The 27,977-nt window shown below is 37.1% G+C and overlaps 3 protein-coding genes across 10 annotated transcripts in view; 2 read left to right on the forward strand and 1 right to left on the reverse strand.

Moving 5' to 3' along the window:
* Positions 1 to 1,202: 1,202 nt before the first annotated feature.
* Positions 1,203 to 13,159, reverse strand: LOC138317863 (beta-secretase 1-like). The gene is made up of 11 exons (XM_069259816.1): positions 13,073 to 13,159; positions 11,300 to 11,616; positions 10,355 to 10,443; positions 9,481 to 9,697; positions 8,232 to 8,366; positions 7,310 to 7,444; positions 6,468 to 6,569; positions 5,380 to 5,532; positions 4,991 to 5,075; positions 4,405 to 4,551; positions 1,203 to 4,078 (listed from the first exon to the last, which is right to left on the reverse strand). Exons 2-11 carry the CDS (start codon positions 11,513 to 11,515, stop codon positions 3,870 to 3,872), a joined length of 1,488 nt encoding a protein of 495 aa, XP_069115917.1. The 5' UTR covers positions 11,516 to 11,616; positions 13,073 to 13,159; the 3' UTR covers positions 1,203 to 3,869.
* Positions 13,160 to 13,332: 173 nt separating this feature from the next.
* LOC138319562 (uncharacterized) lies at positions 13,333 to 18,292 on the forward strand. Its single transcript, XM_069262714.1, has 10 exons — positions 13,333 to 13,452; positions 14,204 to 14,318; positions 14,507 to 14,676; positions 14,951 to 15,138; positions 15,519 to 15,644; positions 15,829 to 16,050; positions 16,550 to 16,698; positions 17,182 to 17,293; positions 17,516 to 17,637; positions 18,181 to 18,292. Exons 2-10 carry the CDS (start codon positions 14,221 to 14,223, stop codon positions 18,290 to 18,292), a joined length of 1,299 nt encoding a protein of 432 aa, XP_069118815.1. The 5' UTR covers positions 13,333 to 13,452; positions 14,204 to 14,220.
* Positions 18,293 to 19,268: 976 nt separating this feature from the next.
* LOC138317865 (uncharacterized) overlaps positions 19,269 to 27,977 on the forward strand; it is a 71,492-nt gene continuing 62,783 nt past the window's right edge. For all 8 annotated transcript variants that reach the window (XM_069259817.1, XM_069259818.1, XM_069259822.1 and 5 more), the window contains exons 1-13: positions 19,269 to 19,404; positions 19,781 to 20,012; positions 20,260 to 20,379; positions 20,608 to 20,775; positions 20,959 to 21,141; positions 22,439 to 22,729; positions 23,014 to 23,249; positions 23,428 to 23,506; positions 23,769 to 23,912; positions 26,516 to 26,689; positions 26,927 to 27,022; positions 27,307 to 27,485; positions 27,823 to 27,967. In XM_069259817.1, coding sequence (XP_069115918.1) covers positions 19,283 to 19,404; positions 19,781 to 20,012; positions 20,260 to 20,379; positions 20,608 to 20,775; positions 20,959 to 21,141; positions 22,439 to 22,729; positions 23,014 to 23,249; positions 23,428 to 23,506; positions 23,769 to 23,912; positions 26,516 to 26,689; positions 26,927 to 27,022; positions 27,307 to 27,485; positions 27,823 to 27,967 — 2,169 coding nt within the window. In that variant the 5' untranslated portion in view covers positions 19,269 to 19,282. The remainder of the gene's footprint in view (positions 19,405 to 19,780; positions 20,013 to 20,259; positions 20,380 to 20,607; positions 20,776 to 20,958; positions 21,142 to 22,438; positions 22,730 to 23,013; positions 23,250 to 23,427; positions 23,507 to 23,768; positions 23,913 to 26,515; positions 26,690 to 26,926; positions 27,023 to 27,306; positions 27,486 to 27,822; positions 27,968 to 27,977) is intronic.

The raw sequence follows: 27,977 nt of genomic DNA on the forward strand, positions 1-27,977 counted from the left end.
TAACTAACACTCACAGAATGTCACCAAAGGGGATAACCCGTACTAACTCCCACAGAATGTCACCAGGGGGATAACCCGTACTAACTCCCACAGAATGTCACCAATGGGGATACCCCGTACAAACACTCACAGAATGTCAACAAGGGGGAATAACCTTTACCAATACTCACAGAATGTCAACAAGGGGGATAACCCGTATTAACTCCCACAGAATGTCACCAAGGGGCGATCACCCGTACTAACTCTCACAGAATGTCATCAAGGGGGATAACCCGTACAAACTCTCACAGAATGTCAACAAGGGGGATAACCCGTATTAACTCCCACCGAATGTCAGCAAGGGTAATCACCCGAACTAACTCTCACAGAATGTCAACAAGGGGGATAACCCGTATTAACTCCCACCGCGAATGTCAGCAAGGGTAATCACCCGTACAAACTCTCACAGAAGGTCAACAAGGGGGATAACCCGTATTAACTCCCACCGAATGTCAGCAAGGGTAATCACCCGAACTAACTCTCACAGAATGTCAACAAGGGGGATAACCTTTACTAACACTCACAGAATGTCAACAAGGGGGATAACCTTTACTAACAATCACAGAATGTCAACAAGGGGGATAACCTTTACTAACAATAACAGAATGTCAACAAGGGGGATAACCTTTTCTAACACTCACAGATTGTCAACAAGGGGGATAACCCGTACTAACTCTCACAGAATGTCACCAAGGGGGATAACCTTTACTAACACTCACAGAATGTCAACAAGGGGGATAACCCGTACTAACACTCACAGAATGTCACCAAGGGGGATAACCCGTACTAACTTTGAGTGATCACATAATGTGACCAAGGGGGATAACCCCTACTAACTCTGAGTGATCACACAATGTTATCAAGGGGGATAACCCCTACTAACTCTGAGTGACCACAGAATGTTACTAAGGATGATAAACCCTACTTGATCTTTGTGGTAACAGAATGTCACCAAGTGGGATAACCCCTACTACTAACTCTGAGTGATTACAAAAGAGTAAGACTGAAATGACACTTTACTAACTCTGAGTGAAATGTCCCTAAGAGGGATAACCCTTAGTTTAGAGCAATACTAAAACAATTTCCTGTACTCAGCTATTTACACACTACACTGGTTATACACCTGTGACTGAACGTTCTCACTAATAAATAAATAGAACTAGTTTTGGTGATTATTTATTATATTTTATTAAACCTAGTTTATCTATGTATTATGACTTATGAAACTAATTCACGAAATATCAGGAACATTTCTCTGCTGGATATTTCTATATATTAGTTTTAAATCTTAAAACATTTACCTATCTGGTAAGCTGAAACAGCTGAAATTATAATCAAAATATGTTCTACATTTAAAAAGATGACAAAAATTGCTACAATGACACCCTTGAATGTAATTATTTCACCTTCAAACCCTTGTGATTTCATTCAAAATGAATAAAACAGCTTACTTAAACAGACATTTGATACATTTTAAGTCCAATGATTTGTAAGTCCATCTGAATTCTTTGGTAAATGGCCCTTAATTTGTTAACTATGACTTTTTTGTCACTTTGTATTAACATTAATAAATAAAACCTGATACATTGATATATATATATATACAGTATGTACAGATAGAACACACGAGTTTGATGCCAGCACCAACTTATTCTATTACTCGTTCTAATATAAAGCAAAATATATTTACCCAGGCATAAACATAAATAAATTTTAACAATATCTTCATGATTATTTACATGTACATATATATACAAGTTAATAGACTCTTTTCTTAACATAGAGTTATCTGCCCTTGGAAACGGTACCTAACGTAATGTAAATAACAAGGGATATCCACACTGCCTGTTATAACAGGATATATCTCTTACACAGATATCCTGTCGTAACAGGAAGTGTAGATATTTCTGTTCAGAGTTAGAGATATCTCTAACTTAAATAAGACATAGATCTCTTTCTTAACTCAGACAGATATATCTCTATCTATCTTACCTCAGACAGAGATATTTCTATCTTAGCTCAGACAGAGATATATCTCTATCTTAACTCAGACAGAGATATCTCTATCTTACCTCAGACAGAGATATTTCTATCTTTACTCAGACATAGATATCTCTATCATTACTCAGACAGAGATATCTCTATCTTTACTCAGACAGAGATATCCTGTCATCACAGGAAGTGTGGATATCTCTGTTCAGTATTAGAGATGTCTCTATCTCAACAGAGATACAATGCCATAAAAGATACCTCCTACCCCATTTCATAACAGGGTTATAAGTGAGTTTAAGATGTCTAAATATTTGCCTCCAAGAACAGATAACTCTGTATCAAGAAGCGACATAATACGTAATTAAACTGATACATTAACATTCCTTAGGGACAGTGTATAGCCAACCCTGTATGATATACATGGAATTCTCTGTTTGTCATTATCACAGAATGTTACACAACAACCTGCAACTAAATCAACATCATCATAGCATGGCTTCCAATTTTATCCACAATTATTAAACAAGTTTAAAGTATCTTATATTTTACAAATCAAAAGACTAACAAGAGCTGTTGGAGAACAGCAAAGCTCGCCTATTCAGTTAAACATTTATGATGACTTAAGCTTAAACAAATGACGAAACAGAAACTTGCTCAAAAACTTAAACATGAAATGGGACGCCAACGCTGACGCCGACGTGACAACATTAGCACCCCCTATTCTTCGAATAGGCGAGCTTAAAATTAAACCATTGTATTTTCCACATTTAAAAACCCTAATATAGCAGTATGTTGAGTTGTGACAGGCTGATTCACGTATACCCCCTCCCTACACAAACTTCATTGCAGATAGTATAACAGTGATGTTGGTCACTTATAACTACAATAATAGGAGTGCAATAATTAATTGCTTTATTTCACTATGACCATATGAAATATTTAATGTGTATGTCAACAATACATTTTTTCAAATCCTTTTCAAATATTAACAACAAAAATGTTAAAAGTTAGGTTTTGACAGCGAAAAACAATTTGTAAACAGCATTAGATAATTTTGTATCAAAAATAAAAATGTTTTTTTAAACATCACTTTATTACACTCAAATATTCCAAGTAACTTCTCCTGTTAATTCCGATGAAATTAAATTTGAACTATTTCTTGGGCAATAAAATCCTTTGTGAAAATAAATCGCTACAAACCATTTAATCAAGTAAAAAGTTTAACACTGTAAATTAAAATATTGTGTAAAAGTCATTAGGCATGGAAATGTGCAATAATTCACTGTGAAAAGAAGTTGCTTTATAGTGAGGTTTTCAAATCAGACACTCAAATAACAAATTACCTTGTAACAGGCGTCATGGTAACAGTGACAACACAACCATTCAAAATAAAGTATTTGTTCATCAATCAGATCTAAAACTGGTATATGGGTATACATGTAACTATGGTCTTGTTAAGTGCTTATAAAAATTAAAATCTTGATAAAAACGTTATCTGACTTGGAATTGCCTAACACCAAATACTAAGCTTCATCAATTCACATTTACTGAAGTCCAGCATTATTTGCTTATACAAAAAAGAAAATAACCTCTGCATACAGATTCACTACTAGGAAGGGAGGTAACTTTTGTTGCTATCAATGATATCTCTCCAGAGGTAGGAAGCCAGCTACTAGAAAGTAGTATAGAAAGTACCCAAACTACATTTTTGTATGTGTCAGCACCGTGATATCAGAACACATTATGACTAAGCAGTGATAGTCACAGCAGGAACACTAGAATATCAGCACTCAAATAAACACCCAGTAATACTCTGTAGATACTAAAGAGTATCTTTGTTAGCTAGTGTCTCCAATTAAGTCATTAGAGTCCGAGTTTTGGCGTTTAAGTTTGCGACAACTAAAATGTCTCCGACAGTTCCAGTGTATCACCATAACGATGAGAGGAATGAGACACACACAACAGATACCTGCCATGATGTACGCCACGACCGTCAGGGTCGACTCCCGCGCGTCAGGCTTAAAGTAGGCACAATCTGTAGCATTACCTACAACATTACAATAAAGATTTGGTTTAAGTATTAATTTGGTGGAAATTGTACTCGCACAAGGCCAGGCACTGTAGGGTCATTGTATGATGTCAGAAATTCTAATTTACAACTAATATGTAGCAACCCCTCGAAATGTTTGGAAATCAACAAAATACAAGATACCCCTAAAAGAATTCCAGTTCCAAATTATGTACCAAGAAGGAGCAAAGATTTAAATGATAAAGGTCAAAAAGATTATCAAATATATACCAAGAATGGTAGTTTTAAAACTTTTTTTTTCAGAAATAAGTTTTACCTGTATATTAGTATGTATATTGACTTACCTGTATATGTATGAGGTCCGTTGATTGATGACTTGACAGCCATGTTGTCCCGAGCAGGACATGTAGATTCACCAAACCCAATTCTTTTCTGGGCCCGATCAAACACTACGTAGTATCCCTCCATTATTACCGCCCCCAGAACAGTTCCTGTACCACATCAGACAGAAATTAAAACAATCATTCTACAGAACTGAATGCAGGACTTGAACAGAAAGAAAATTTTATATTTCAACCATGGCACCATCGACAAGGCATTAATTTAAACCATGGCACTATCGACATGGCGATTCCTACATGATTGATTCCTACATGGTTAGAACTATCTTTCAACATCAAGGTGTCTTTGGATTGCTTCCCTTGTATGAAATACAGAGACAAAAGCTAAACATGTTTAGATCTTATAAACAATACAAACAGTGTAACCTATATCACTGTTTTTAGTCCTATTTCCAAACCTTACATGAAATATTGTTATACTACTGGTAACTGTTACTTTATAAAAATCATTTACAATATAACAGATATACCAGCGGATCTTATTAAACTTTACATTGTGTTTCAAATCATTCCCTGTAATTAAACGTACCAGTTGTAGATGAAGCTACGGCGAATTTAAAACAATCCACCCCAGGTGTGTCGTCGTTGTCTTCACCCACGGGACGAATGTATTGCTGGAAAAGTACAAAACAAAGTAAGATTAACTTTCTTGTAACACTGGAATCTCCCTGTTTGACTCAACAACAACCATTTTGTAATGTAAGAAATTATTTCATTACAATGGACAAGTTCACGCTCGCTTCACCTGAAAAATTAGTACTGTACATGTATACCCTTTGACATGATTTACATGTATACAGACTCATTACAGTTTTGAATATAATGTGTATGCAATATATTAAATAGACACAGTTTAATTTTTTTTTTTAATTTCAAATAAGAGGAAATTGAAAGCACGACATAAATCAATGATTTTACCTGTGGAGATATAATAAGATTAAATGAGGAGTTTTTGGTTTGAGGAAATGATATAGTTATAGTAGGAAAGTCGTCGTAGGGTATAGTGCCATGGTCCCAACAGATATGGTCGACCCCTTTCCAGAAGTTCTCTCCCAGCTGAGTCCCCACCATCTGAAACAAGACAAACAAACCAGGCATTAATTACGACATTACAATAGCTTTACTAATTGTATCAGTCACTATTCAAGGCATGATTATTTCGTGTTTTATTCTTTTCTTTTCTTCTTTCCTACATTACAGTGTACAATAGCAATTTATTCAAACACAACAAATTTTTTTTGTTGAACATACATGATGAGATGAAATTATTAAAGTTCTGTTTGTCTGAATAATTAATCTCCTGGTCTACTAGGATAGGACCAGCTTCTAACCCTCCGTCTGTCTGTGAAGATTGATAACTTTGATCACCTAGCTGTCACAGAAAACTTGTGACAAATCCCACTGTCTATGTGAACAATCAGGATACTGCAGAAGAAGTTCACTAATTTGTAGACTTAGGCTAGCTAGCACTACATGTTATAGACTGACCACTGACCATTATATACTGACCACTCACCATCACAGACTGACCACTCACCATTAGATGTTGCTGTACTTTAGTGACCAATGTGTTGAAGACTGATCACTCACTATAATTACAGACTGACCACGCACCATTACAGACTGACCACTCACCATCACAGACTGACCACTCACCATTAGATGTTGCTGTACTTTAGTGACCAATGTGTTGAAGACTGATCACTCACTATAATTACAGACTGACCACTCAACATCACAGACTGACCACTCACCATCACAGACTGATCACTCACCATCACAGACTGACCACTCACCATCACAGACTGATCACTCACCATAACAGACTGACCACTCACCATCACAGACTGATCACTCACCATAACAGACTGACCACTCACCATCACAGACTGATCACTCACCATAACAGACTGATCACTCACCATAACAGACTGACCACTCACCATAACAGACTGACCACTCACCATAACAGACTGACCACTCACCATAACAGACTGACCACTCACCATTAGATGTTGCTGTACTTTAGTGACCAATGTGTTGAAGACTTTGATAGGAAGGCGAAGATTAGTGGTTCCACTGTCCACTATTGTTTTACCAAAATTATACTGAAATTAACAACAAAGTAAAAAACAAATTATTTTAGGATGTGCCAAGTTTACTGGATGGAGGAAAGCAGGAAACTTGAAGAGACCTACAGACCAATATCCAGTACCTGCCTAATATCAGTGTTAACTGATCATGAATACCAGGAAATGGAGGGCTAATGGTAATGTGTCAGAACACCTTAACCACTCAGTTACAGTGGATCATTCAACATAAAACTACCCAGAGGGGTAAGGGATCGGAACTCCTTAACCACTCAGTCACAGTGGATCATTCAAAATAAAACTACCAAGAGATGGAGAGCTAGGGGTGAGGGAAAGGAACTCATTCATAATGAAAAGATTTTTAGTCAATAAGTCACTGTTTTAACCTATTTTTAATCTGATATCAGCATTTTTTTGTTTTTCCTGACATAATATAATTATTATACTTCGGTCAGGGGTTGAGCTTGGTGTCCCATAAATGGGCTCCTTCTCAGATAAAATGAGGCCTCTTAATGTAATTTCAGACAAAAAGTGGGGTCCTTTTCATTTTCTATGGCTAGAAAGAATATGGGGGCAGCATAAACACAAACCTTTCCTGGTACTTATAGTGTTTTGTTATCTATGACAGGAGCTTAAAGTTAAAGTGCACAAATTCCAAATAAAATGTGTCATAATTTCATAAAATAAAACAAGATCACAAAAAAAAACTTGACAACAAGGAAACCTACTGGTAAGCTATGTGTATGGTATAGGCATACCTCTTTACAGTCCATTGTCAGACTACCACCGGCCACCATTATATCTAGGATGATCACCTCGTAATACCACTCCTTATGTATCGGTGTATACATCATCTTCCCAGTATACAGGGACTCATCAACTCCTCCCAATATCTGCAGAAAATATACACAAAATGTTTACCGTCTGTGCCAGTTCCTCCTAATATCTGGGGAAAACAGAGTCAAAACATGACCCAGATTTGTATAAAATGTATCGCCAATAAAACAGATGTTCATCCTTGTGGAATGTCTGGTTCTAATTCCTCCAATGTACGGAGATATTCAGTTTCTGATTTAGATTTTGTTAAGTTTTTAAGGAGTCTCAGTGCATATCTATGTTCTCCTATATATAAAACACTTTTACCATTAAAATCAAGCCTATATAGCCTATGATGTTGTAGTTGACTTATTTCTCTAAAACATCTCCATCCTTATCAAACCTATTCATTAGTCTTAACACTTGGTTTTATATACTACAATATCCATTTTGATATGTGTTTCCTTTGTTATTATTATCCTGACCTCGCTATCCAAGACATATCGTTCTCCCATACCTGTCAGGGTTATCCTGCGGTTGCTAGAAAAAGATAACTGTCTTTTACCGGGGTAGGGAAAAGACAGCTAACACGCACTTGACAATGACATCATCGATACATGCGGAGATTATTGTCGAGGAGGCCATTAATTGTCAACAGAATAAAAATAATTCCTAATCCGTTTTTTTGTGTTTTTTTTAAATATGGGAGAAAAATAATCTTACATGGGTCAGTCAAGTGGACATGGATATCTCAACCCTCGTGAAAGATTTTGGCTGCTAATATAACCCATGGCAAGCCTCGGGTTGATCAGCCAAAATCCACTTGACAGATCTCGACCCACGTAAGATTCTGTTAATCCTTACCAGACTACCACCCATCTCTGTCTCGCTGGTGTTTGTAGGTTTGTACACTGTGCCACACAGCTGCATGGAGAACAGATCATCTACACTGCCTTCCTTTATCAGCGAGTCAAAGAACGGTACCACACTACTGTCAGGCTGTTAACATACAAAGACAGAGTATCATGTTTAGTTTTGGAGTCGGGCTGTTAACATACAAAGACAGAGTATCATGTTTAGTTTTGGAGTCGGGCTGTTAACATACAAAGACAGAGTATCATGTTTAGTTTTGGAGTCGGGCTGTTAACATACAAAGACAGAGTATCATGTTTAGTTTTGGAGTTGGGCTGTTAACATACAAAGACAGAGTATCATGTTTAGTTTTGGAGTCGGGCTGTTAACATACAAAGACAGAGTATCATGTTTAGTTTTGGAGTCGGGCTGTTAACATACAAAGACAGAGTATCATGTTTAGTTTTGGAGTCGGGCTGTTAACATACAAAGACAGAGTATCATGTTTAGTTTTGGAGTCGGGCTGTTAACATACAAAGACAGAGTATCATATTTAGTTTTGGAGTCGGGCTGTTAACATACAAAGACAGAGTATCATATTTAGTTTTGGAGTCGGACTGTTAACATACAAAGACAGAGTATCATGTTTAGTTTTGGAGTCAGGCTGTTAACATACAAAGACAGAGTATCATGTTTAGTTTAGTCGGCTGTTTACATACAAAGACAGAATATCATGTTTGGTTTTGGATTTGGGCTGTTAACATACAAAGACAAAGTATCATGTTTAGTTTTGGAGTCAGGCTGTTAACATACAAAGACAGAGTATCATGTTTGGTTTTGAAGTCGTGCTGTTAACATACAAAGACAGAGTATCATGTTTGGTTTTGGAGTCGTGCTGTTAACATACAAAGACAGAGTATCATGTTTAGTTTAGTCGGCTGTTTACATACAAAGACAGAGTATCATGTTTAGTTTTGTACTAAATTGTCTTTGTTTTCATCAAATTTAGAGTATTATGTTAATTTTTCGACTAAATTGTCTGTTTCCATTAAACTTTACTTTTATTTTTAACTTAATATCAATTCAGAGTAGAAGGATAGAATAAATTGAACCCCACTAAAAATGCTGGTATATTGGTCTTAAATATCAACGTTAAGGTGTAAGACTGCCAGCAGAATGTCCAATACACATCTCATTACTAAATCATAAATCAATTGTTTTGAAATTACTTATATCATTTTTTATTAGTCATTGGTCTTACCTGGGCTATAGCCGCGTACCCCATACCCAGTATACCCTGCCAGTTGGAGCCATTGATGAAGAAGTCACTAGATTGAAGGATAAAGGCAATGTGGGCTCTGACAGAAGAATTTGGCATGGATGAGAGAGCTACCCGATCGGTTGCTAGGATACCACGCCAGTTTCCCTGAGTATACGGTACATACACCTCTGTACCAACATCCTGGTATGTACCAGACCTACATACCAAAACAAAGAACAAAACATGATACAGTCAAATTTATCTTACCCTTAAATCAGTCAACAGATGTCTGATATTCACAGAAATGTAGTTTGTAAATTGGTTTAATTATCTCATGACCAGGTATGTGTGTATGATCTGGACTAGGATATATATACAATAGAAATGTTTTCACACATGTGATAAGTTAATTCCTTCTTTCAGCTTGATTGCTAATTCCTTCATCATTGTTTGTTCATTTCACCCTATTATGATATTGTACACACAGCTATTTTTTAATGCAATACAATTTATTGAGATACTGTAAGCCAACTTTCTTTCACTACTAAATTTGACGATTTCTGTTTCAAAGCATTTTTGCGGGGATTAAGGTTCGTGTATTTAATATTAAATGGAAATACCTTTGATTTAATTATGTGAGAATTGTAAATGATTAATTCCAGGAGTTAAACTTTCACGAATTTACCTTGATCGCGAAATTGGCGAAAAATAAATCGCATACAAAAGTTGGTTTACAGTTATAGTTTTTAAACTTCAATTCATCTTTGATGTCATCATATGGCTTCAAAAGAGAGGAAGAAGAAAATCAAAGCCAGAAAAAATTGTATGGATAACTAAATTCTGCTTTTGGTTATTAAGATATTGTGTCACTTACTCATTCCGATGGAACCACATTGTGATATCAGGATTAGGACTTGCTGCCACAGCAAAATTACTACTGCCAGTGTCAATCAACACATTTAACTAACAAAATAAAACATTTAATAGTGTATAAATAAAAATATCCATGTAAAGAATTAATTCTGGTCATATTTACTTTTCTTATGGCAGGATTTGTTCATGGTTAACTTCTAATTCATGCTATATGCATGTTAATTATTTTATTGCATTCTGATCAGTTTTCACTCCATTATTTAACATCAATTCACTCAGGCTAATTCTTTTACATAACCAAGAAGCACAATATAGCATAAATGCATTGTTCTACATTTCTTATGAAACATTTAACGTAAAACATTGACCAATTCCATGACATTGTTAAGTATTTTAATTAATATCGCTTAAATATATTATATCGTTGATCAATACGATTTAGCAGGTACAATATGGATGCTGTACCCATACCAAGCCAAAGTCACGCACGTAAATGATTTTTTAGGCAAGACAATTCACCTAATAAGGTAAAACACACTACTGTCAGAGCGATTTGAGCAGTTCTGGACAAAAGTTGCATTACTCTACGAGCAAGGGACAGGGTTCGGCATACAAGAAGTTCGACCTCGGTGTGTAATGGTGGATAGCGAGCGAGTTTGAACATTTCACACACAAGTCACCACCATGGGCTTTTCAGGCATATCACAGTAAAACCGACTGATATAATTTCCATTAGAACTGGGTTTTTTCCGATATATGTACAAATTTTAATGTTCTCTTAGACTGAATTGTCCCTTTAAACATCAAATTACACATATCCAGCAGAATTTACGAAGGCTCGAAACGATATGTTTCCCGGATTAAATCTCGATATTGCCCATGTTTTTCAATGTCAAGATCTAATTACAAGTGTAAATATTATTGGATTATATATATATATATTTACCTGTTGTGGGGGTGTACCCATTAGAACCTCCACATAATAGCCCTGTCCTGGCTTCCCTCCGAGGTTACCACGAAAAGATACACTACGTCTACTCCGCTGGTGAAGGTCATGATTATTTGAACCTTTCTTTACAGGTAACTTGATCACTACACCTGAGGAGGCTTCATCCATCAGGAGAATTATCACAAGGGGGATAACCCTAAATATCCTCAACATTGTACTTTTCTATTATGAATTACTCTTTTTAAGTTTGTTAACATACATATTGCTCAATCATCTATTCATTGAGCTTGTTTTGAAATTTGAAATATCCATACCTGAAAAATAAAAAAATAAAAATAAATATCTTAATGTAGCGGGCAAACGGATGGGGGGGGGGGGGGGGAATCACACTGGGGCTTACACATATACTCTGCCAAGAGTCGGAGGCAGCTGGGTATAATTATTTGTTCACCTGGCTAGTGTTCGGCAGTCCTGGGTTTGAGCACGGTCTAAACCAGGCCTAGGCTGCTACATTTTTTTCTCCTGTTATCGTAATATAATATGCATGAATGTTAGTCAAAGAAACAACACATGACAAAGTAACACACAGTTATGAGCCGTGCCTAGAGAATTTATTATACATGTACAGTAGTACTCCAACAATGTTAGAGGTATAACACGACGAGACACTTTTAGAACATTACATTGTGTCTAACCTCTAACTTCCGATAGGCCATTTACCCGATGCTGAGCTTAACATTTTCAAAGTTTTGATTATGACAATATAAAGCGTTTAAATCATATTTAAATCGTCATCAATGTCAAATACCTACCTCTTTTTCATAAATCAACAAGTTTTTTGACAAAATCAGCCGTAAAATCCATCTAAAACAAATATTTACATCTCCTAACGTAAACTTTCATGACCCAGACAAAACTTCATGATGAAAGCGATCCGCCCGATAAATAGAAAAAAACGAATTGCAAAGTCCCCAAGACGCTTGATCTGCCTTTACTTTTACTTGCATTCAAGCAGGCAGAATGATTCTGCCCGCTTGAATTCACGTTCCGTTTTTTGTAGTAACCAGCCGCCATATTTAAAACTAGGTCAAAATGTTACGGAAAGGATTCATCATATCTAATCCGCTAAAATACTATTTTATGAGGCCTCAAGTTATGGTTTTCCTATATAAATGGGATAATTAATACCTAAACTGTAAGTACACATCAATGTTATCACTGTTAGAGCTATAAATATTGATATTATTGCACTTTTCATTCCGCCTTCATCTGACGTCGGAAGCTGCATCAAAGAAATGACCCTTCGGAAATGAGAGTCGACAGTCAGCAAAATAACGTCCGATAAAAAAACGGCTGACCAGTCGACTCTCATGTTATGGGAGTAGCTGTACAGTAGGACCTACATGTGTTTTTCTCTGGTTTTAATTGTTCAGAGAACTACTAAATTTGTTAGCGCCAAGTCTGTAGTTCTTAGCAGTTACGTTACAAAAGTTCAATATAAACATCAATACTGTAGCTGTTCTATAATATCTGTATTGTACAAAGTAATCAGATATTCGAAATCAATATAACGTCTAACAGTGCACATAGTACAGTAAAGCACAGTCTGTTACACTGTTTAGTGTTCTGTGTTCCGAAGTTGTTAAAACTTAAAAGATGACGGAATTAATCCGTATATTTATTAGTGTACTTCAGTCTGGCGAATACTAAATAAAACTTAATGATTGTTTAAATAAATGATTTATGCTTCTTATTAAAATGACGACTTACCAAACACTACCCATACATGACGTTTTCTTACTCAAATCATCCATGTTTTCATCAATTTCAACAACCTGTCACCATAACTTCCGGTTTAGGGTTCATGACCTCTCGTCCCACTGAGAATTTTGTTTTCGTTCAAAATTTATTAAAAATTTCCATTTTATAAAAAAATTGCCTTATTTTTAAAATTCATACATACTTCATTAGTTATAATGAGTTTTTGGGCTAAAAGGAAAATACTTATTTAGAGTATGCAAATTAGACGCCAAGTAGCAACATGCAAACAATATGGACGACACCGTGAACGCTCTGCTGGGAATCAAAACATAACAATAGTTCAAAAGTGATGTATTGATTTGAAAATACTTTGACTGAAGTCGCAGAAAGTACGTATATCTATTTTGTTATAGCCTCTTTCATACAAAATGGACTGTCCATATTTTGGTCAAGTATTTAGCGATTTTGTTAGTTGCAAAAAGCAGGTGGTTGCTTAGAAGCACTTTTAAAACTTTTTGCTACACAATGTGCAAGAAACAAGAAAGATTTGTTAACATCTATCTTTCAATTTGCTTAAAATGATTTTGTAATAAGGCCAGAAGACCTTATGTTTTCAACTAAATTTATCTGTAATGCAATCATCAATAGTATTTTGGCCCAATAAATCAGTGCAGATTCCTCTCTAAATCAGTGCTTGTTGATCAAGAACGAAAAGTGAAATGGTGGTTAGAAATAAAGATCTTTCTCATGTGGAGTTTCAATCACTTAACCAAGACACTCACATGTATGGTAATCTGGTGTCGAAGATATACAAGACCCTTATATAAATACCACCACCGTGGGTATTTTAGTTGGGTGCCAAGTTTGAAACAGGAAAAGAGAAAATGTAGCGACCAGACCTTGATTCGAACCGCAAGATTTCGATCCAGATACAGCATGATAATTGAGATGACAATATATAGCTATCTGTTTCACTAGATCAATGACACATTGGTAATTTACATGTCCAGTTATTTGTTCCAATGGATCATGGTACATTTTAAACAAACATTTTATCATCACATATTTACCTATATTAATACATCAGATCCTTGATTCCATCATTGTCCAGATTTTTTAATCATCCTAGCTTTATTCCAGAATAAGCGGTTGTCAAAATGGATGAAAGATTGAAGTGGTTAGAGGGGAGGATCAGCTCCTCGCTGAGACCAAGAAATGAGGAGCTGAAAAATATGTTTCTGAATGATGAGAACAGGTAACCACTTTCTTATATCAACATAATTATATTCAAACCAGATTTAATAATATTGAGATTTGAGCTGTGTGGAAGTACTGGCTACTTTGCATTTAGTTATTTAACACCTTTAACTATTGAACTTTTTGTTACAAAATTTCCAATTGAAGTTTTGTCAAGAGTTTTCATCAGAAGTGTCTTTTTTTCAGACTGGCCTTTTATGAGTTCATTAATAATGAAGATGTGGGCCGACTGTTTGTGTTTAGTCGACCATCTAAACAGATAACAGCTTCACTGATTCCACCACATGATCTAAAATACAAATCCATCTTCTTTCTCAAGTGCAAAGCTGGCACCAAGCTAACCAAGGAAAATATAGGTAAAATCCACGGCTGTGGTGATAGCATTATGGTTGTAATAAATAAGTTGAAAAGTTTTGTCCCAATTTTTTTTAGTTTCAGTTTCTCATATTTCTTTCATTTTATTTTAACAATTCTGTGACTGTTTAATGAATTCTATATTAAATATGAAATAATTCAGATGTTTCTTCAAAATTTCACTGATAAGTTTAATTTGCATGAATGGAATCTTTTTGTTCATTATACAATGTATTGCCTGATGTCACCATTTACTGATCATAAATTATATTACAGGAAATGAGGTTTTCTTCGTTGACTGTACGGATGTACCATTAGAACACTTGGAGCTGATTGTGAGGGAGGTTTACCTGCCTTTATTATGTACCAACCAGTCCAATCTGGCTGCTGCTGGAGGAGACAAAGTAATGGATGTATTACACAGACTAATGTCTATTGTGGAGGTATCACAGGGCCATGTAGAGGTAAGTCAGGTGTGCCGCTCTAAAAGTAAACACACCATCTCTAAAGTGCTCATCATAGTTGAACCTGCTGAAACATTCTTTCTTTGAATTTAAACAGGAAAAGAAGCAATACTTTATTATCTATTTTTGAAGTTGAGTCTTTATATCTCGACAATGATTTTACAAAACTTTGAGCTAATCTTCATATTCAAGTTAATTTAGATCAAATGTTTGCCTGGAACCAACAGAGTGCTTCAGATTAACCAGCTGAATTGAATTAAATAATAAAAGTGTGTCTACCTGTCAATAGGGTGGGATAGACTAGCTGACACAGGGCTATATTTTCTCTTTGTATATAAAACTATAGGTTTGATTAAGCACACTCTATTTGTAATTTCTAGGGCCGTATTATCCTGAGTCTGCCATCTATAGAAGTTTTAGCGGAGGCTGCGGCTACCCCAGCCCGTAGAGGATCCGTACTCCACGTACTGGAGACCACAGTCCTGGCATGGATCAAACAGATCAAGGTAAGGTCATCATCGACAGATTAAAGTTCAAATTCTTAATGACTTTATCTTAAGATCTTCAGCTAATTTGGCTAATGCTACTGATATGTCATCTTTTTATTTAAAGTTTTTAATACAATAACTACTTATACTCAAAGTATCACAACAGTGGCTGGTCTATTGATATCATAACCTTTGACCTTAGGGTGTCCTACGACACGACCCCATTGCTGACCTCTTCCATCACTATGGTCCGGAGCCTGGTCCCCTGGATGAGATAAAGATGTGGGAAAGACAGTTAGGACGTCTCCACTCCATCCTCCGTCAGCTCGAATCACCGGTAGCCAAGGACATCCTTCAGAACCTGGATCAGGCACAGAGTCAGTACTCCAACTCCTTCAACCACGTACGCAAGGATGTGAACAGGGTAAGATCACCGCATCGTCTGCCTTGCTAGTTAGGCTGTTTAAAATCTTAGTAGCTCTCATTACAAGATCATTTGCATAAATCTTTCTTTCTTCTATTGTTTTCTGATATTAAGGTGTTCATTCATTTTTACATTTAATTGTGATTTTTTTTTTATGCTTTATGTTTTGGGAATACCAATAATACAGTAAAACATGGTTATAACAAACCCCTATGTACCTACGAAATTACTTCATTATATATATAGTTTGTTATAGACATATTTAAAACATCTTATGGGAACATTGAATGTGCAATGGAAAGTTACTACACTGTAACCATGAATTTGTTGGTTATAGATAAGTTTTACTGTATCATTTTTTTCAAGTTTAACAATGCTATGATATTTATAAGAGAAGTCCAGACACTTCAAGCATCATCATTATAGTTATATGATGGATATTCAAAACACCATTTAGCTACATGCATTAATTTTAGATTGCTCTTTATCTGATTTGTAGGCAGTGACGGATGTGAACAGAACCCTAAAATTCCTCAGCACGATGCAGTGGTTGTTTGAGGACCTCCACAGTACATTAGACCCCAGACAGATGTTAAAAATGTTCCAACCTCTTATGCAGGTTCTGTTTAGAGTCTGGCAGAACTCAGTGTAAGTATCACAGGAAATCTACGCGGTCAGCTGTACAACTCATGTTTTAATACTATAATATCGTAAGTAAGTTTGTGAGGTATTATTAGTTTGATATTAATTGTCTACATTATGAGATTGAAGTGAGATATCCTAAGTGTGAAAGTTAACCATGGTGTTCGTGGTAAGATACTAATCCTCCTTGGGTGATCGGGTGGTGTAGTGGTTAAGCCACTCGCCTTTCACCTAGCTGGCCGGGGTTCGATCCCCGGCATAGACGTGAAAGGGTCAGGGATCACCAGCCCGATCACGTGGGTTTTCTCTGGGCACTCTGGTTTCCTCCCACACTAAGACCCATCGCGCGCTTACATCCGGGCCATCGAGAGTGATTTTTATAAGTTGTATAACTTGTTTCTCAATCGATGTAAAATAAATAAAGTTTATATTACATTATTAATCCTCCGTTAAAGCAATGATTCCATTAACATTTGTCTTGTTTTATAGATACTATCACCAGATGGATAAGTTCCACAACATGCTGCGGATGCTGTCTAATGAAGTCGTTCACAGGGCTATCTCTTTGGTCGGAGATGACATTCTTAGGGAGCCACTAGAGGTAAGGCAGGCATAGTTCAAAGGTGAAAGGTCAAGGAAGTAATTGTGTCAATATATGTGGTTTAAAAATGAGAAGGATTATTGTTTAGCTAGGTCATAGGCAAGATGAGCATTAAATGAACATGGTAATTACAAAATTTCACAGCATGGTTTTCTAATACATATTAAATAAACTTAGAAATAAAATTTTATGGTTCGTTGTATTTTTGTCCTTATCTTTCAGTCATATTCAAAACTGAAGGATGCTCTGCGGGTATGTGCAGCTTTCCGAGGGACATACTTGGACTACAAGGACAAAGCAGATGATCAAAACGCTAGAAATATCTCGGAAAATGCAGAGAGATTGTAAGTTATCGTGAGAGTGTTACCAGTAAATTATTTTACCTTGGCAGTACTAGGTACTGATCCCAGGTCTGTGGTATTCCTCCACCTTGATCTGGTACATACTTTTATCCTGCCTCAGACAAGAATCTTGTATTCCTATTGGTTAAAATAACATCACGTGATATCCAAGATATAGTCGTATCAGGTTAGTAGAAATCGTATCAGGTTTGGATGATAGAGTTATCGTTCTTTGCCCCAACTTTTATAATTATCTATCCTGACATAAACAGCTGTATTTTTCATTGATTTTGTAGACTGTACCATATAAATCAAAATGTGTTAATTGTTGATGTATCAATGATTTTACTTTACAGAGCCAGGGAACCATGTTCCTGACTAAGATTTATGTCCATATTTACAATGATTTTACCTTCGACTCCACCAGAACTGTTTACTAAGAGAGTCCCTATTTACAATGATTTTACTTTCAGAGCCCCAGCTCCAAGGAACCCTGTTCCTGACTAAGATGTATGGTCCCCATATTTACAATGATTTTACTTTCAGAGCCTCCCAGCCCCAGGGAACTCTATTCCTGACTAAGATGTATGGTCCCCATATTTACAATGATTTTCCCTTTCAGAGCCTCCCAGCTCCAAGGAACACTGTTCCTGACTAAGATGTATGGTCCCCATATTTACAATGATTTTACCTTTCAGAGCCTCCCAGCTCCAAGGAACCCTGTTCCTGACTAAGATGTATGGTCCCCATATTTACAATGATTTAACCTTTCAGAGCCTCCCAGCCCCAGGGAACTCTGTTCCTGACTAAGATGTATGGTCCCCATATTTACAATGATTTTACCTTTCAGAGCCTCCCAGCCCCAGGGAACTCTGTTCCTGACTAAGATGTATGGTCCCCATATTTACAATGATTTTACCTTTCAGAGCCTCCCAGCTCCAAGGAACCCTGTTCCTGACTAAGATGTATGGTCCCCATATTTACAATGATTTTACCTTTCAGAGCCTCCCAGCTCCAAGGAACCCTGTTCCTGACTAAGATGTATGGTCCCCATATTTACAATGATTTTACCTTTCAGAGCCTCCCAGCTCCAAGGAACCCTGTTCCTGACTAAGATGTATGGTCCCCATATTTACAATGATTTTACCTTTCAGAGCCTCCCAGCTCCAAGGAACCCTGTTCCTAACTAAGATGTATGGTCCCAATATTTACAATGATTTTACCTTTCAGAGCCTCCCAGCTCCAAGGAACCCTGTTCCTGAACTAAGATGTATGGTTCCCATATTTACAATGATTTTACCTTTCAGAGCCTCCCAGCTCCAAGGAACCCTGTTCCTGACTAAGATGTATGGTCCCCATATTTACAATGATTTTACCTTTCAGAGCCTCCCCATTTACAATGTTTTACCCAGAGGAACCCTGTACTGATTAAGATTTATGGTCCCATATTTACAATGATTTTACCTTTCAGAGCCTCCCAGCCCAGGAACCTGTTCCTGACTAAGATGTATGGTCCCATATTTACAATGATTTTCCTTCAGAGCTCCTAGCCCCAGGAACTCTGTTCCTGACTAATGATTTTACCTTTGCCTCCCAGCCCAGGGAACTCTGTTCCCCATGTATGGTCCCCTACACGCCAAGGTATGGTATGAGACACCAGGATGGAAATTCCAGTAACAGCTCTATCAATGAGGATGAGTTATGGACCGACAGTCCATGGCCGCCACGAAATGCTCCGTGTTTCGACCTCCTCAACAACTTCATGGAAAGGTAAGCTATATTTAATGTGTTATCTAGTCAAGTTCTTAAATACATTTTGGTTTATTGCCTTGTAAAGAAGGTTTAATGTGTGGTCATGAAGGATATATATTTTTGATTCAGTTTAAAGCTATGGCAATAAGCATTAATTATATATATTGACCATTAATGACAATGCTTTACTCACATACATGTACATAGATCTAACTTCCCTATGTACTGTTATAATATTTCGTCTTTCTTTAACAAATATTTATATATATAATCTCTTCAAAATTTTGATATTATACATTTTGGGTATTGTCGTGTATTTTTTGTGAAAACACAACATAAGGTGTTGAAAATGAAATGGCTTTATAAGTATAATATTGAATTTTATATGTTACAGGTGCAATGATGTATTAGAATTAGTAGAAACCACCCGTCATTTCCGTCTGTTGGCCGACGCAGCAGAGATAGGTGGCGCCGGTAGTATGAGTTTAGACGCTCTAGTCAAGGAAATACACTCCAAGTACACACACTCCATGAGGGAGTTTTTTAATGTCGTTGGAAACGTCCTCAGTATTGATGGCACACAAAACTTCGAACGAGCATTCTTCAAATTCAGAACAGTCGTGAAGGTAAGATCATCAGAATAAAATAGAAATATTGTCTGTTCTTTTTTTATAAGAGATTGAAAATAATCGAGTGCGGTTCAATATGATAAAACTTATTTAGTTAATGTTGCATATAATTATTCTACAATTTGATTATACATATGATTTTATCTCATGGTTAATGTTACTTATGATACCAAATCTTCTAAATGATTTTGCTGAGTGAGGTGGGAGAAGTATTGTTGTAATCAGATATATTTGTTGTTTCCAGGCGTTGGAGAAACGACTTTCAGAGATCCTCCGGTTATCCTATAACCAGTGCCCTACAGTGGATGCCCAGCTCAGGCTCCTTGAGGTGTTTGAAGGCGTCAGTAGTCGGGAGTTAGTCCAGGTAAGATATTATTATAGGCAACAATATCTGTACAATATCTGTGTGTCTAGGTCTATGTTTAAGGGTTTCAGCCCACTACTATTTTGTTTGTATGTGTTGGGACAAAGTTGGAGATCTGTGTATGAAAATTAGTAGTGAATTAAATCAGTGTACTTGATCATCGTCTCTTTGCTCAAATGTATCAAACTGTTGATGTGTGATATGGGTATGATATGGTATATATTGCAGGTCCATCTGCGAGACAAGGATGCCCTACTGATCAAGGCCTTTAGTGTAGAACTCAACAATGTACGACAAATGTTTGAAGAGAACCAGCACCACCCACCAAGCCATGCCAACATGCCTCGTATTGTGTCCAAACTTATGTGGACACATGGGCTCATCCAACGCATCCAGGTTAGGGTTTAAACTTACCTTTTTATTACATAAAAGAAGACAATTTTTGTTATTAAAAGTGGTCTTATATACTATCCTGTTCTGATTTATCGTGAGGTACAGCTTATCATTAAGACATGTTAAGAACTACATTTTTCGAGTGTGTGTATTTTCCAAATATCATATAAGTAAGTGTGATTTCAGCACCCGATGGAGAAGATGAAGAGAGTGAGTCCTCACTCCCTGGAGGGTGACTCGGGCTGGCAGATGAGGGATCTGTACAACGACGTTCATCGTATGTTAGAGGACTTTAAAAAGGGACTCATGTTGGAGTGGCGGGAAAATATCACAGCAGAGCTCACCCTTCGTCTGAAACAGCCACTTCTGGTGAGGGTTTATATACAAACAGAGGTGACCTGTATATAGCTCAATATGATATACATGGTTTAATCTTTACTGTAGGGATGATTGAAAGTGAACTCTGCAATTAATCCTGATGAAGCCATATCCTTCATATTAATACTTTTATACAAATTATTTGATAAGATATTTCAGGTATTGAAAATATTCTGTCCTCATTATTGGGCATTTGCTATTACAGTTATGTACTGTCAAACCTCGATGATTCGAACTTCGATGAATCGAATTTCTCGTTGTATCGAACTTTTGGTCTGGTCCCGAATTTCTTCACTATATAAACATTACTAACTAACCCATGTATGAATCAAAGTTTTATGAATCGAAGTTCTCAATGTATCAAACTTTTTTCATGGACCATTTGTTATAGAATCATAGGTAACTGACACTCAATGATTCTAATAAAAATTTACCTGTACAGATCAGGTGTTCACCGATACCCCGCGGCATGCTGTCACAACTAGCTGTCTCGCGACGGCCCTTCACCGGACAATAGGGATTATGACAGCTTGTGTTGCTTGCTTGATATCATCAAGATAATTAATATCACTGATCAGGCCGATACCCGGTGCTTTGTTTTTACAAGCTGTGTTATTAAATCATACAACGGTAAATAGCTAGCCACATTATTAGTAACTCATACTCAAAACTGTTACATTGCAAAATTTGGCATAAATATTTGAGAAAATCGATCATTCTAAATCGAAGTATTTTGTAGGTGTTGTAGAGCTTTCATTTCCTCCTTTTTAGTTTCTTTTTTACAACATGTTTTCGTTTTTATATTCATTCCGCAATATGAACCATCGCTTAAATAGTCACCAAACGAACACATGTACATGGGTTAGGCCTAGTACACGTAAGCCTTGTTTATAATATACATATAGCAATACATGTGATTAATTGCATACTTTTTTTTTTTTTGCTTGTGGTAAATACAATGATTATAAAGTTTACGGAACGGGTCGACATGTACACAACTACATGTACCACAGTTGGTCATGGTTAAAAAAAACATCGGTCTAATTTCAACCACGAATAATTCGAAGTCTCGATGTTTCGAAGTTTTTCTGACGATCCCTTGAACTACAATACATCAAGGTTTGACTGTAGTTCAGGTGTGCAATAGTATACCATTAGCCTTCTATCTCTTGTGTCAGAATTAAGATTGTTAAAGATGTCTAATTGTCTATTTCATGGCCTCCTCCTCTGGGCTAATGCAGCTGAGATGTGTATATTAAGCCAAATACCATTTCTTTATATTTAACAGATAGCTGAAGAGTTTGATGAGGACGTAGAAGCTCGTCCACAAGTGATCCACGTTAACTTGGACTCACAACTGTTACGGATACTTAGAGAGATAAGCTACCTCAGTCAGGAGCCATTCAATATTCAGCTTCCATCAACAGCTAAGGAACTCGTGAGAAACACCAACGCGTTTGAGTTGCGTGTAACGGCCACTCGCCTAGAGACAATTGTGTCCAAGTATAATACTATCATGAGGACTATCACAGAGTTTGAAAAACCACTGTTTGAGAGGAAGCTTTCCAAAATCGACACGGTTTGTACATATTTATAATGTATTTAATGTTGACTTGTTTTTCACAGTCAATATTTCTCTTCGTATCATTTTATCATTGCTTAAATTCTCCCAATTCATAATTCATCATATTGATCAATATGTTCGAGCAGTATATCAGTAACTATAGCTAACTTTCTGTTTACAGTTGTTTGAGCAGGGTCTTTAGCAGTATATCAGTAACTATAGCTAACTTTCTGTTTACAGTTGTTTGAGCAGGGTCTTTAGCAGTATATCAGTAACTATAGCTAACTTTCTGTTTACAGTTGTTTGAGCAGGGCCTTCAGCAGTATGCCTGGAAGATGAAGGAGTCAGCTGACTTTATTGAACAGGCCATGGCTTTAGTCTGCTTAGATGTCCATCAGAATCTGGACACTGTCCAGACAAATTGTCATGAGATCGCAGAGATTACTATCTCCTGGTCTGCTGGAACATTGGACGTGTTCTCTGGACGTGCGATGGATGCCTCCTACTCCATGGAGGAACTACTAGATATGCAAAAGTAGGTCACTGTTTCCCAATTACATATTATTATCAACATTCCGCATTTATTATCTTTTTTAACAGTTTGTGTAAATTCCCGTTGCTAAACCATAAGTAAAGAACAAACTTCGGAATCTTTACACATATTCATATTTACAACGTACATGTATCATAGAAATGTTTTTGGTTTTACGTAGGACTCTGACAGAGGACCATGAAGCTCTGGTGCTGCCATCTGGTAACAAGATCCATGGCCTTGTCCAAGTCTCATTTGAGGTGAGTGTGGTCAGAGGTCAATTTCAATTAAAATCAGAATTTATTTTGTTTTCCATAGACTGATGACATACCTAAACTCTTGGATAAATGAATCTCAAGCTTCATCAGATCTCCTCACACATAGGTATTTTCAGGCAGTACAGATAAGCTAGATCTCCTCACACATAGGTATTTTCAGGCAGTACAGATAAGCTAGATTTTGCTATCCTGAGTCAATTATATTTGATAATAACTCACGAGATATTAATACTTGTATTTTCAGGCAGTACAGATAAGCCAGGCTTCGCCCGCCTGGGTCGACTATATCGACTACATAGATGCCATTGTGTTAGACGGTCTGAAGCATGCCACATTGGCCAGTCTCAAATCAATGCTTAACAACTTGGTGCAGGCAAACATGGATGAGGTAATTTCATATGTAATGTAAAAATGTGTTACTTATTAAGTTTATAAAGATAATTATTTGAGTGATTTAACAGTATTAGCTCAGAACATTGAGTTATCCATGTGTGACTTTATGTCTACTTTGCCATCACTTCAGTTTCATTGCTGTGCTTAAGGAATTATTTTATAGGCTAAAATCCTTTAAACAACTTCTTGTGAATAACTAAGAGGTCTAGAGACCTGATATTAGGCCTGTGGCATGCTGGGATGAAGGGCTACCAAGTTTGTTCAAATGAATGACCTTGACCTTCATTCAAGGTCAAAGGGGTCAAAAAGGCTAAAATCTGTAAACGACTTCTTCTCAAGAACCACAAGGCCCAGGGTACTGATATTGGGCCTGTAGGATGCTGGGATGAAGGGCTACCAAGTTTGTTCAAATAAATGACCTTGACCTTCATTCAAGGTCACAGGGGTCAAATAGGCTAAAATCCTTTAAACAACTTCTTGTGAATAACTAAGAGGCCTAGAGACCTGATATTAGGCCTGTGGCATGCTGGGATGAAGGGCTACCAAGTTTGTTCAAATGAATGACCTTGACCTTCATTCAAGGTCAAAGGGGTCAAATAGGCTAAAATCTTTAAACGACTTCTTCTTGAGAACCAGAAGGCCCAGGGTACTGATATTGGGCCTGTGACATGCTGGGATGAAGGGCTACCAAGTTTGTTCAAATGAATGACCTTGACCTTCATTCAAGGTCAAAGGGGTCAAATAGGCTAAAATCCTTTAAACAACTTCTTCTCAAGAACCAGAAGGCCTAGGGTACTGATTTTGGGCCTGTAGGATGCTGGGATGAAGGGCTACCAAGTTTGTTCAAATAAATGACCTTGACCTTCATTCAAGGTCACAGGGGTCAAATAGGCTAAAAAATCCTTTAAACAACTTCTTGTGAATAACTAAGAGGCCTAGAGACCTGATATTAGGCCTGTGGCATGCTGGGATGAAGGGCTACCAAGTTTGTTCAAATGAATGACCTTGACCTTCATTCAAGGTCAAAGGGGTCAAAAAGGCTAAAATCTTTAAACGACTTCTTCTCGAGAACCAGAAGGCCCAGGGTACTGATATTGGGCCTGTGACATGCTGGGATGAAGGGCTACCAAGTTTGTTCAAATAAATGACCTTGACCTTCATTCAGGGTCAAAGGGGTCAAAAAGGCTAAAATCTTTAAACGACTTCTTCTCAAGAACCAGAAGGCCCAGGGTACTGATATTGGGCCTGTGACTTGCTGGGATGAAGGGCTACCAAGTTTGTTCAAATGAATGACCTTGACCTTCATTCAAGGTCAAAGGGGTCAAATAGGCTAAAATCCTTTAAACAACTTCTTGTGAATAACTAAGAGGCCTAGAGACCTGATATTAGGCCTGTAGAATGCTGGGATGAAGGGCTACCAAGTTTGTTCAAATGAATGACCTTGACCTTCATTCAAGGTCAAAGGGGTCAAATAGGCTAAAATCTTTAAACGACTTCTTCTCGAGAACCAGAAGGCCCAGGGTACTGATATTGGGCCTGTGACATGCTGGGATGAAGGGCTACCAAGTTTGTTCAAATGAATGACCTTGACCTTCATTCAAGGTCAAAGGGGTCAAATAGGCTAAAATCCTTTAAACAACTTCTTCTCAAGAACCAGAAGGCCTAGGGTACTGATTTTGGGCCTGTAGGATGCTGGGATGAAGGGGACTACCAAGTTTGTTCAAATAAATGACCTTGACCTTCATTCAAGGTCACAGGGGTCAAATAGGCTAAAATCCTTTAAAAAACTTCTTGTGAATAACTAAGAGGCCTAGAGACCTGATATTAGGCCTGTGGCATGCTGGGATGAAGGGCTACCAAGTTTGTTCAAATGAATGACCTTGACCTTCATTCAAGGTCAAAGGGGTCAAATAGGCTAAAATCTTTAAACGACTTCTTGAGAACCAGAAGGCCCAGGGTACTGATATTGGGCCTGTGACATGCTGGGATGAAGGGCTACCAAGTTTGTTCAAATAAATGACTTTGACCTTCATTCAGGGTCAAAGGGGTCAAAAAGGCTAAAATCTTTAAACGACTTCTTCTCAAGAACCAGAAGGCCCAGGGTACTGATATTGGGCCTGTGACTTGCTGGGATGAAGGGCTACCAAGTTTGTTCAAATGAATGACCTTGACCTTCATTCAAGGTCAAAGGGGTCAAATAGGCTAAAATCCTTTAAACAACTTCTTGTGAATAACTAAGAGGCCTAGAGACCTGATATTAGGCCTGTCGCACCAAGTTTGTTCAATAAATGCTGGACCTCTTTCAAGGTGAAGGGTCAATAGGCTAACTAAGAGGCCTAGAGAAATTTTGCTGGATTACAAATGTTCAAATGAATGACCTTGATCTTCATTCAAGGTCATAGGGGTCAAATAGGCTAAAATCTTTAAACGACTATGTTGTATTGTACTATTAGTCAGATGACCGTTAAGGCCCATGGGCCTCTTGTATAATTCTGCAATGATTAAATATTGCAAATATATGTTCAATGAAGTTGAGTTTAATGGAGAGACATGTATGCTTACTATTGTCTTACTATCATTGTGTCTGTTTATAACCAGGATAACATCATCATGCCAATCTTGACCATCCGCCTGGAACTCATCGACAACAGAGTCGCTTTCCGCCCTCCACTTGACCAGTCCTCCTCTGTCATCAGTGTCCAGGAACTTGTCCAGAAGTGGTTAGATGGATATCTGGCCAGAGGAAAACTGGTCAAAATGTTGGGTCCAAAAGTAAGTTGTTCAAGTTTATACACATCAATACTGTACTACCATCCTCCTCCAATGTATAGAGATCAACTGAAAGTTTAGTCAAAAGGCAACATGTCAAGAATAGCTGAAAGAATGGATCTAAAATTTGCCTTCTGTTTGTGCTTAGTTAGTGATTTTGTGTTATATGTTTAAAAGACTTTAAACTGACTCGCCATTTTACATGACAAAGAAGATGATTTATTGACCTAAATTTAACAGGGTACCTACCAGGACTATATCTCGGCAGACGAGGAAGTGAAACAGCTACTGGAGGACATCAGTTCTATGGTAGACGATAACAGTGAAGAGTGTAAGGTATGGAACAACATTACTTAGACAAGCTTGATAGCATATATATTGGGAAAATTTAAACCTATTTAACTTGTATCTTATGATTATTTTATCTTGCTTGAATGGAATTGATATACACATGAATCTTTTGGACTTAAAACTTAGATACTCAATTCAATTCAGAGTACTTTTATTTCCTTTCCATCAGCTATTTCAGTACATCTTACTCAACTGAACTAATTGATTTGATCATTCAAGGTTTCACAATGGTCTCATTCATATGATATGTTTTCTTTGTTTTGTTTCAGAAACTGATAGAGATATTTGGAGATTACGCATTTTTGTGGTTACAAGATGTGAACATGACTTTTGAAGAGTTCCTTCGTGGGAAGCTATCACCAAATCCTCTCCGGAGTCCAAACAGAACGATGGCTGGAAACATCCGACAAATGGCATCAGAAAGGTCAAGGTCAAGGAGTAGCTCAAGGTCAGGGTCATATCATTTACTTCAACTTTAATGCAATGTGGAGTGAAATAAATGTAGACAATGTAACAATGGTTTCTTCTCAGTTGATAAGACTGGATGTCATAATTTGTATATTCAATATATTAGATTAAGTTTGGTACTTCTGTAAAGATTTTTCTGGATATGGTCCCCTAGGAAAAGTGCTTGATTCTCAATCTGCTCAGGAAGCTTAGGAACTGGTTTGTATTGCTGCCTCACTTTTAGTGTCAGCCATCTGAAATTCTGGCACACTGTCCTTAATAAAACAAATTGATATCAAAATGTCTAGAAATAAAATTCAAAGCCAATTATTTTTCAGAGCATCATCGACCAGTAGCATTAATTCAGCTGGTCTAATGGGAACGGCAGAACGAACATTCCTCACGCCTAAAAACCTGACAGAGGATGCAGACACCAGTATTCCAAGTCTGGACGAGTTCGACTCAGAAATAGAGATTTACAGGGTAAGATTGA

This window comes from Argopecten irradians, chromosome 3 (genome assembly GCF_041381155.1).
Source record: "Argopecten irradians isolate NY chromosome 3, Ai_NY, whole genome shotgun sequence".
NCBI lineage: Eukaryota > Metazoa > Mollusca > Bivalvia > Pectinida > Pectinidae > Argopecten > Argopecten irradians.

Coding starts and splice junctions, on each gene's coding strand:
- LOC138317863 (XM_069259816.1), bottom strand. CDS start 11,515: ATGTTGAGGATATTTAGGGTTATCCCCCTTGTGATAATTCTCCTGATG. Junction 5,533..6,467: donor AAGTACAGCAACATCTAATG/GTGAGTGGTCAG, acceptor GTCTTGTTTCAG/ATGGTGGGGACTCAGCTGGG. Junction 4,079..4,404: donor CGGACCTCATACATATACAG/GTAAGTCAATAT, acceptor GTAATGTTGTAG/GTAATGCTACAGATTGTGCC.
- LOC138319562 (XM_069262714.1), top strand. CDS start 14,221: ATGGATGAAAGATTGAAGTGGTTAGAGGGGAGGATCAGCTCCTCGCTG. Junction 14,677..14,950: donor GCTAACCAAGGAAAATATAG/GTAAAATCCACG, acceptor ATTATATTACAG/GAAATGAGGTTTTCTTCGTT. Junction 15,139..15,518: donor TATCACAGGGCCATGTAGAG/GTAAGTCAGGTG, acceptor TGTAATTTCTAG/GGCCGTATTATCCTGAGTCT.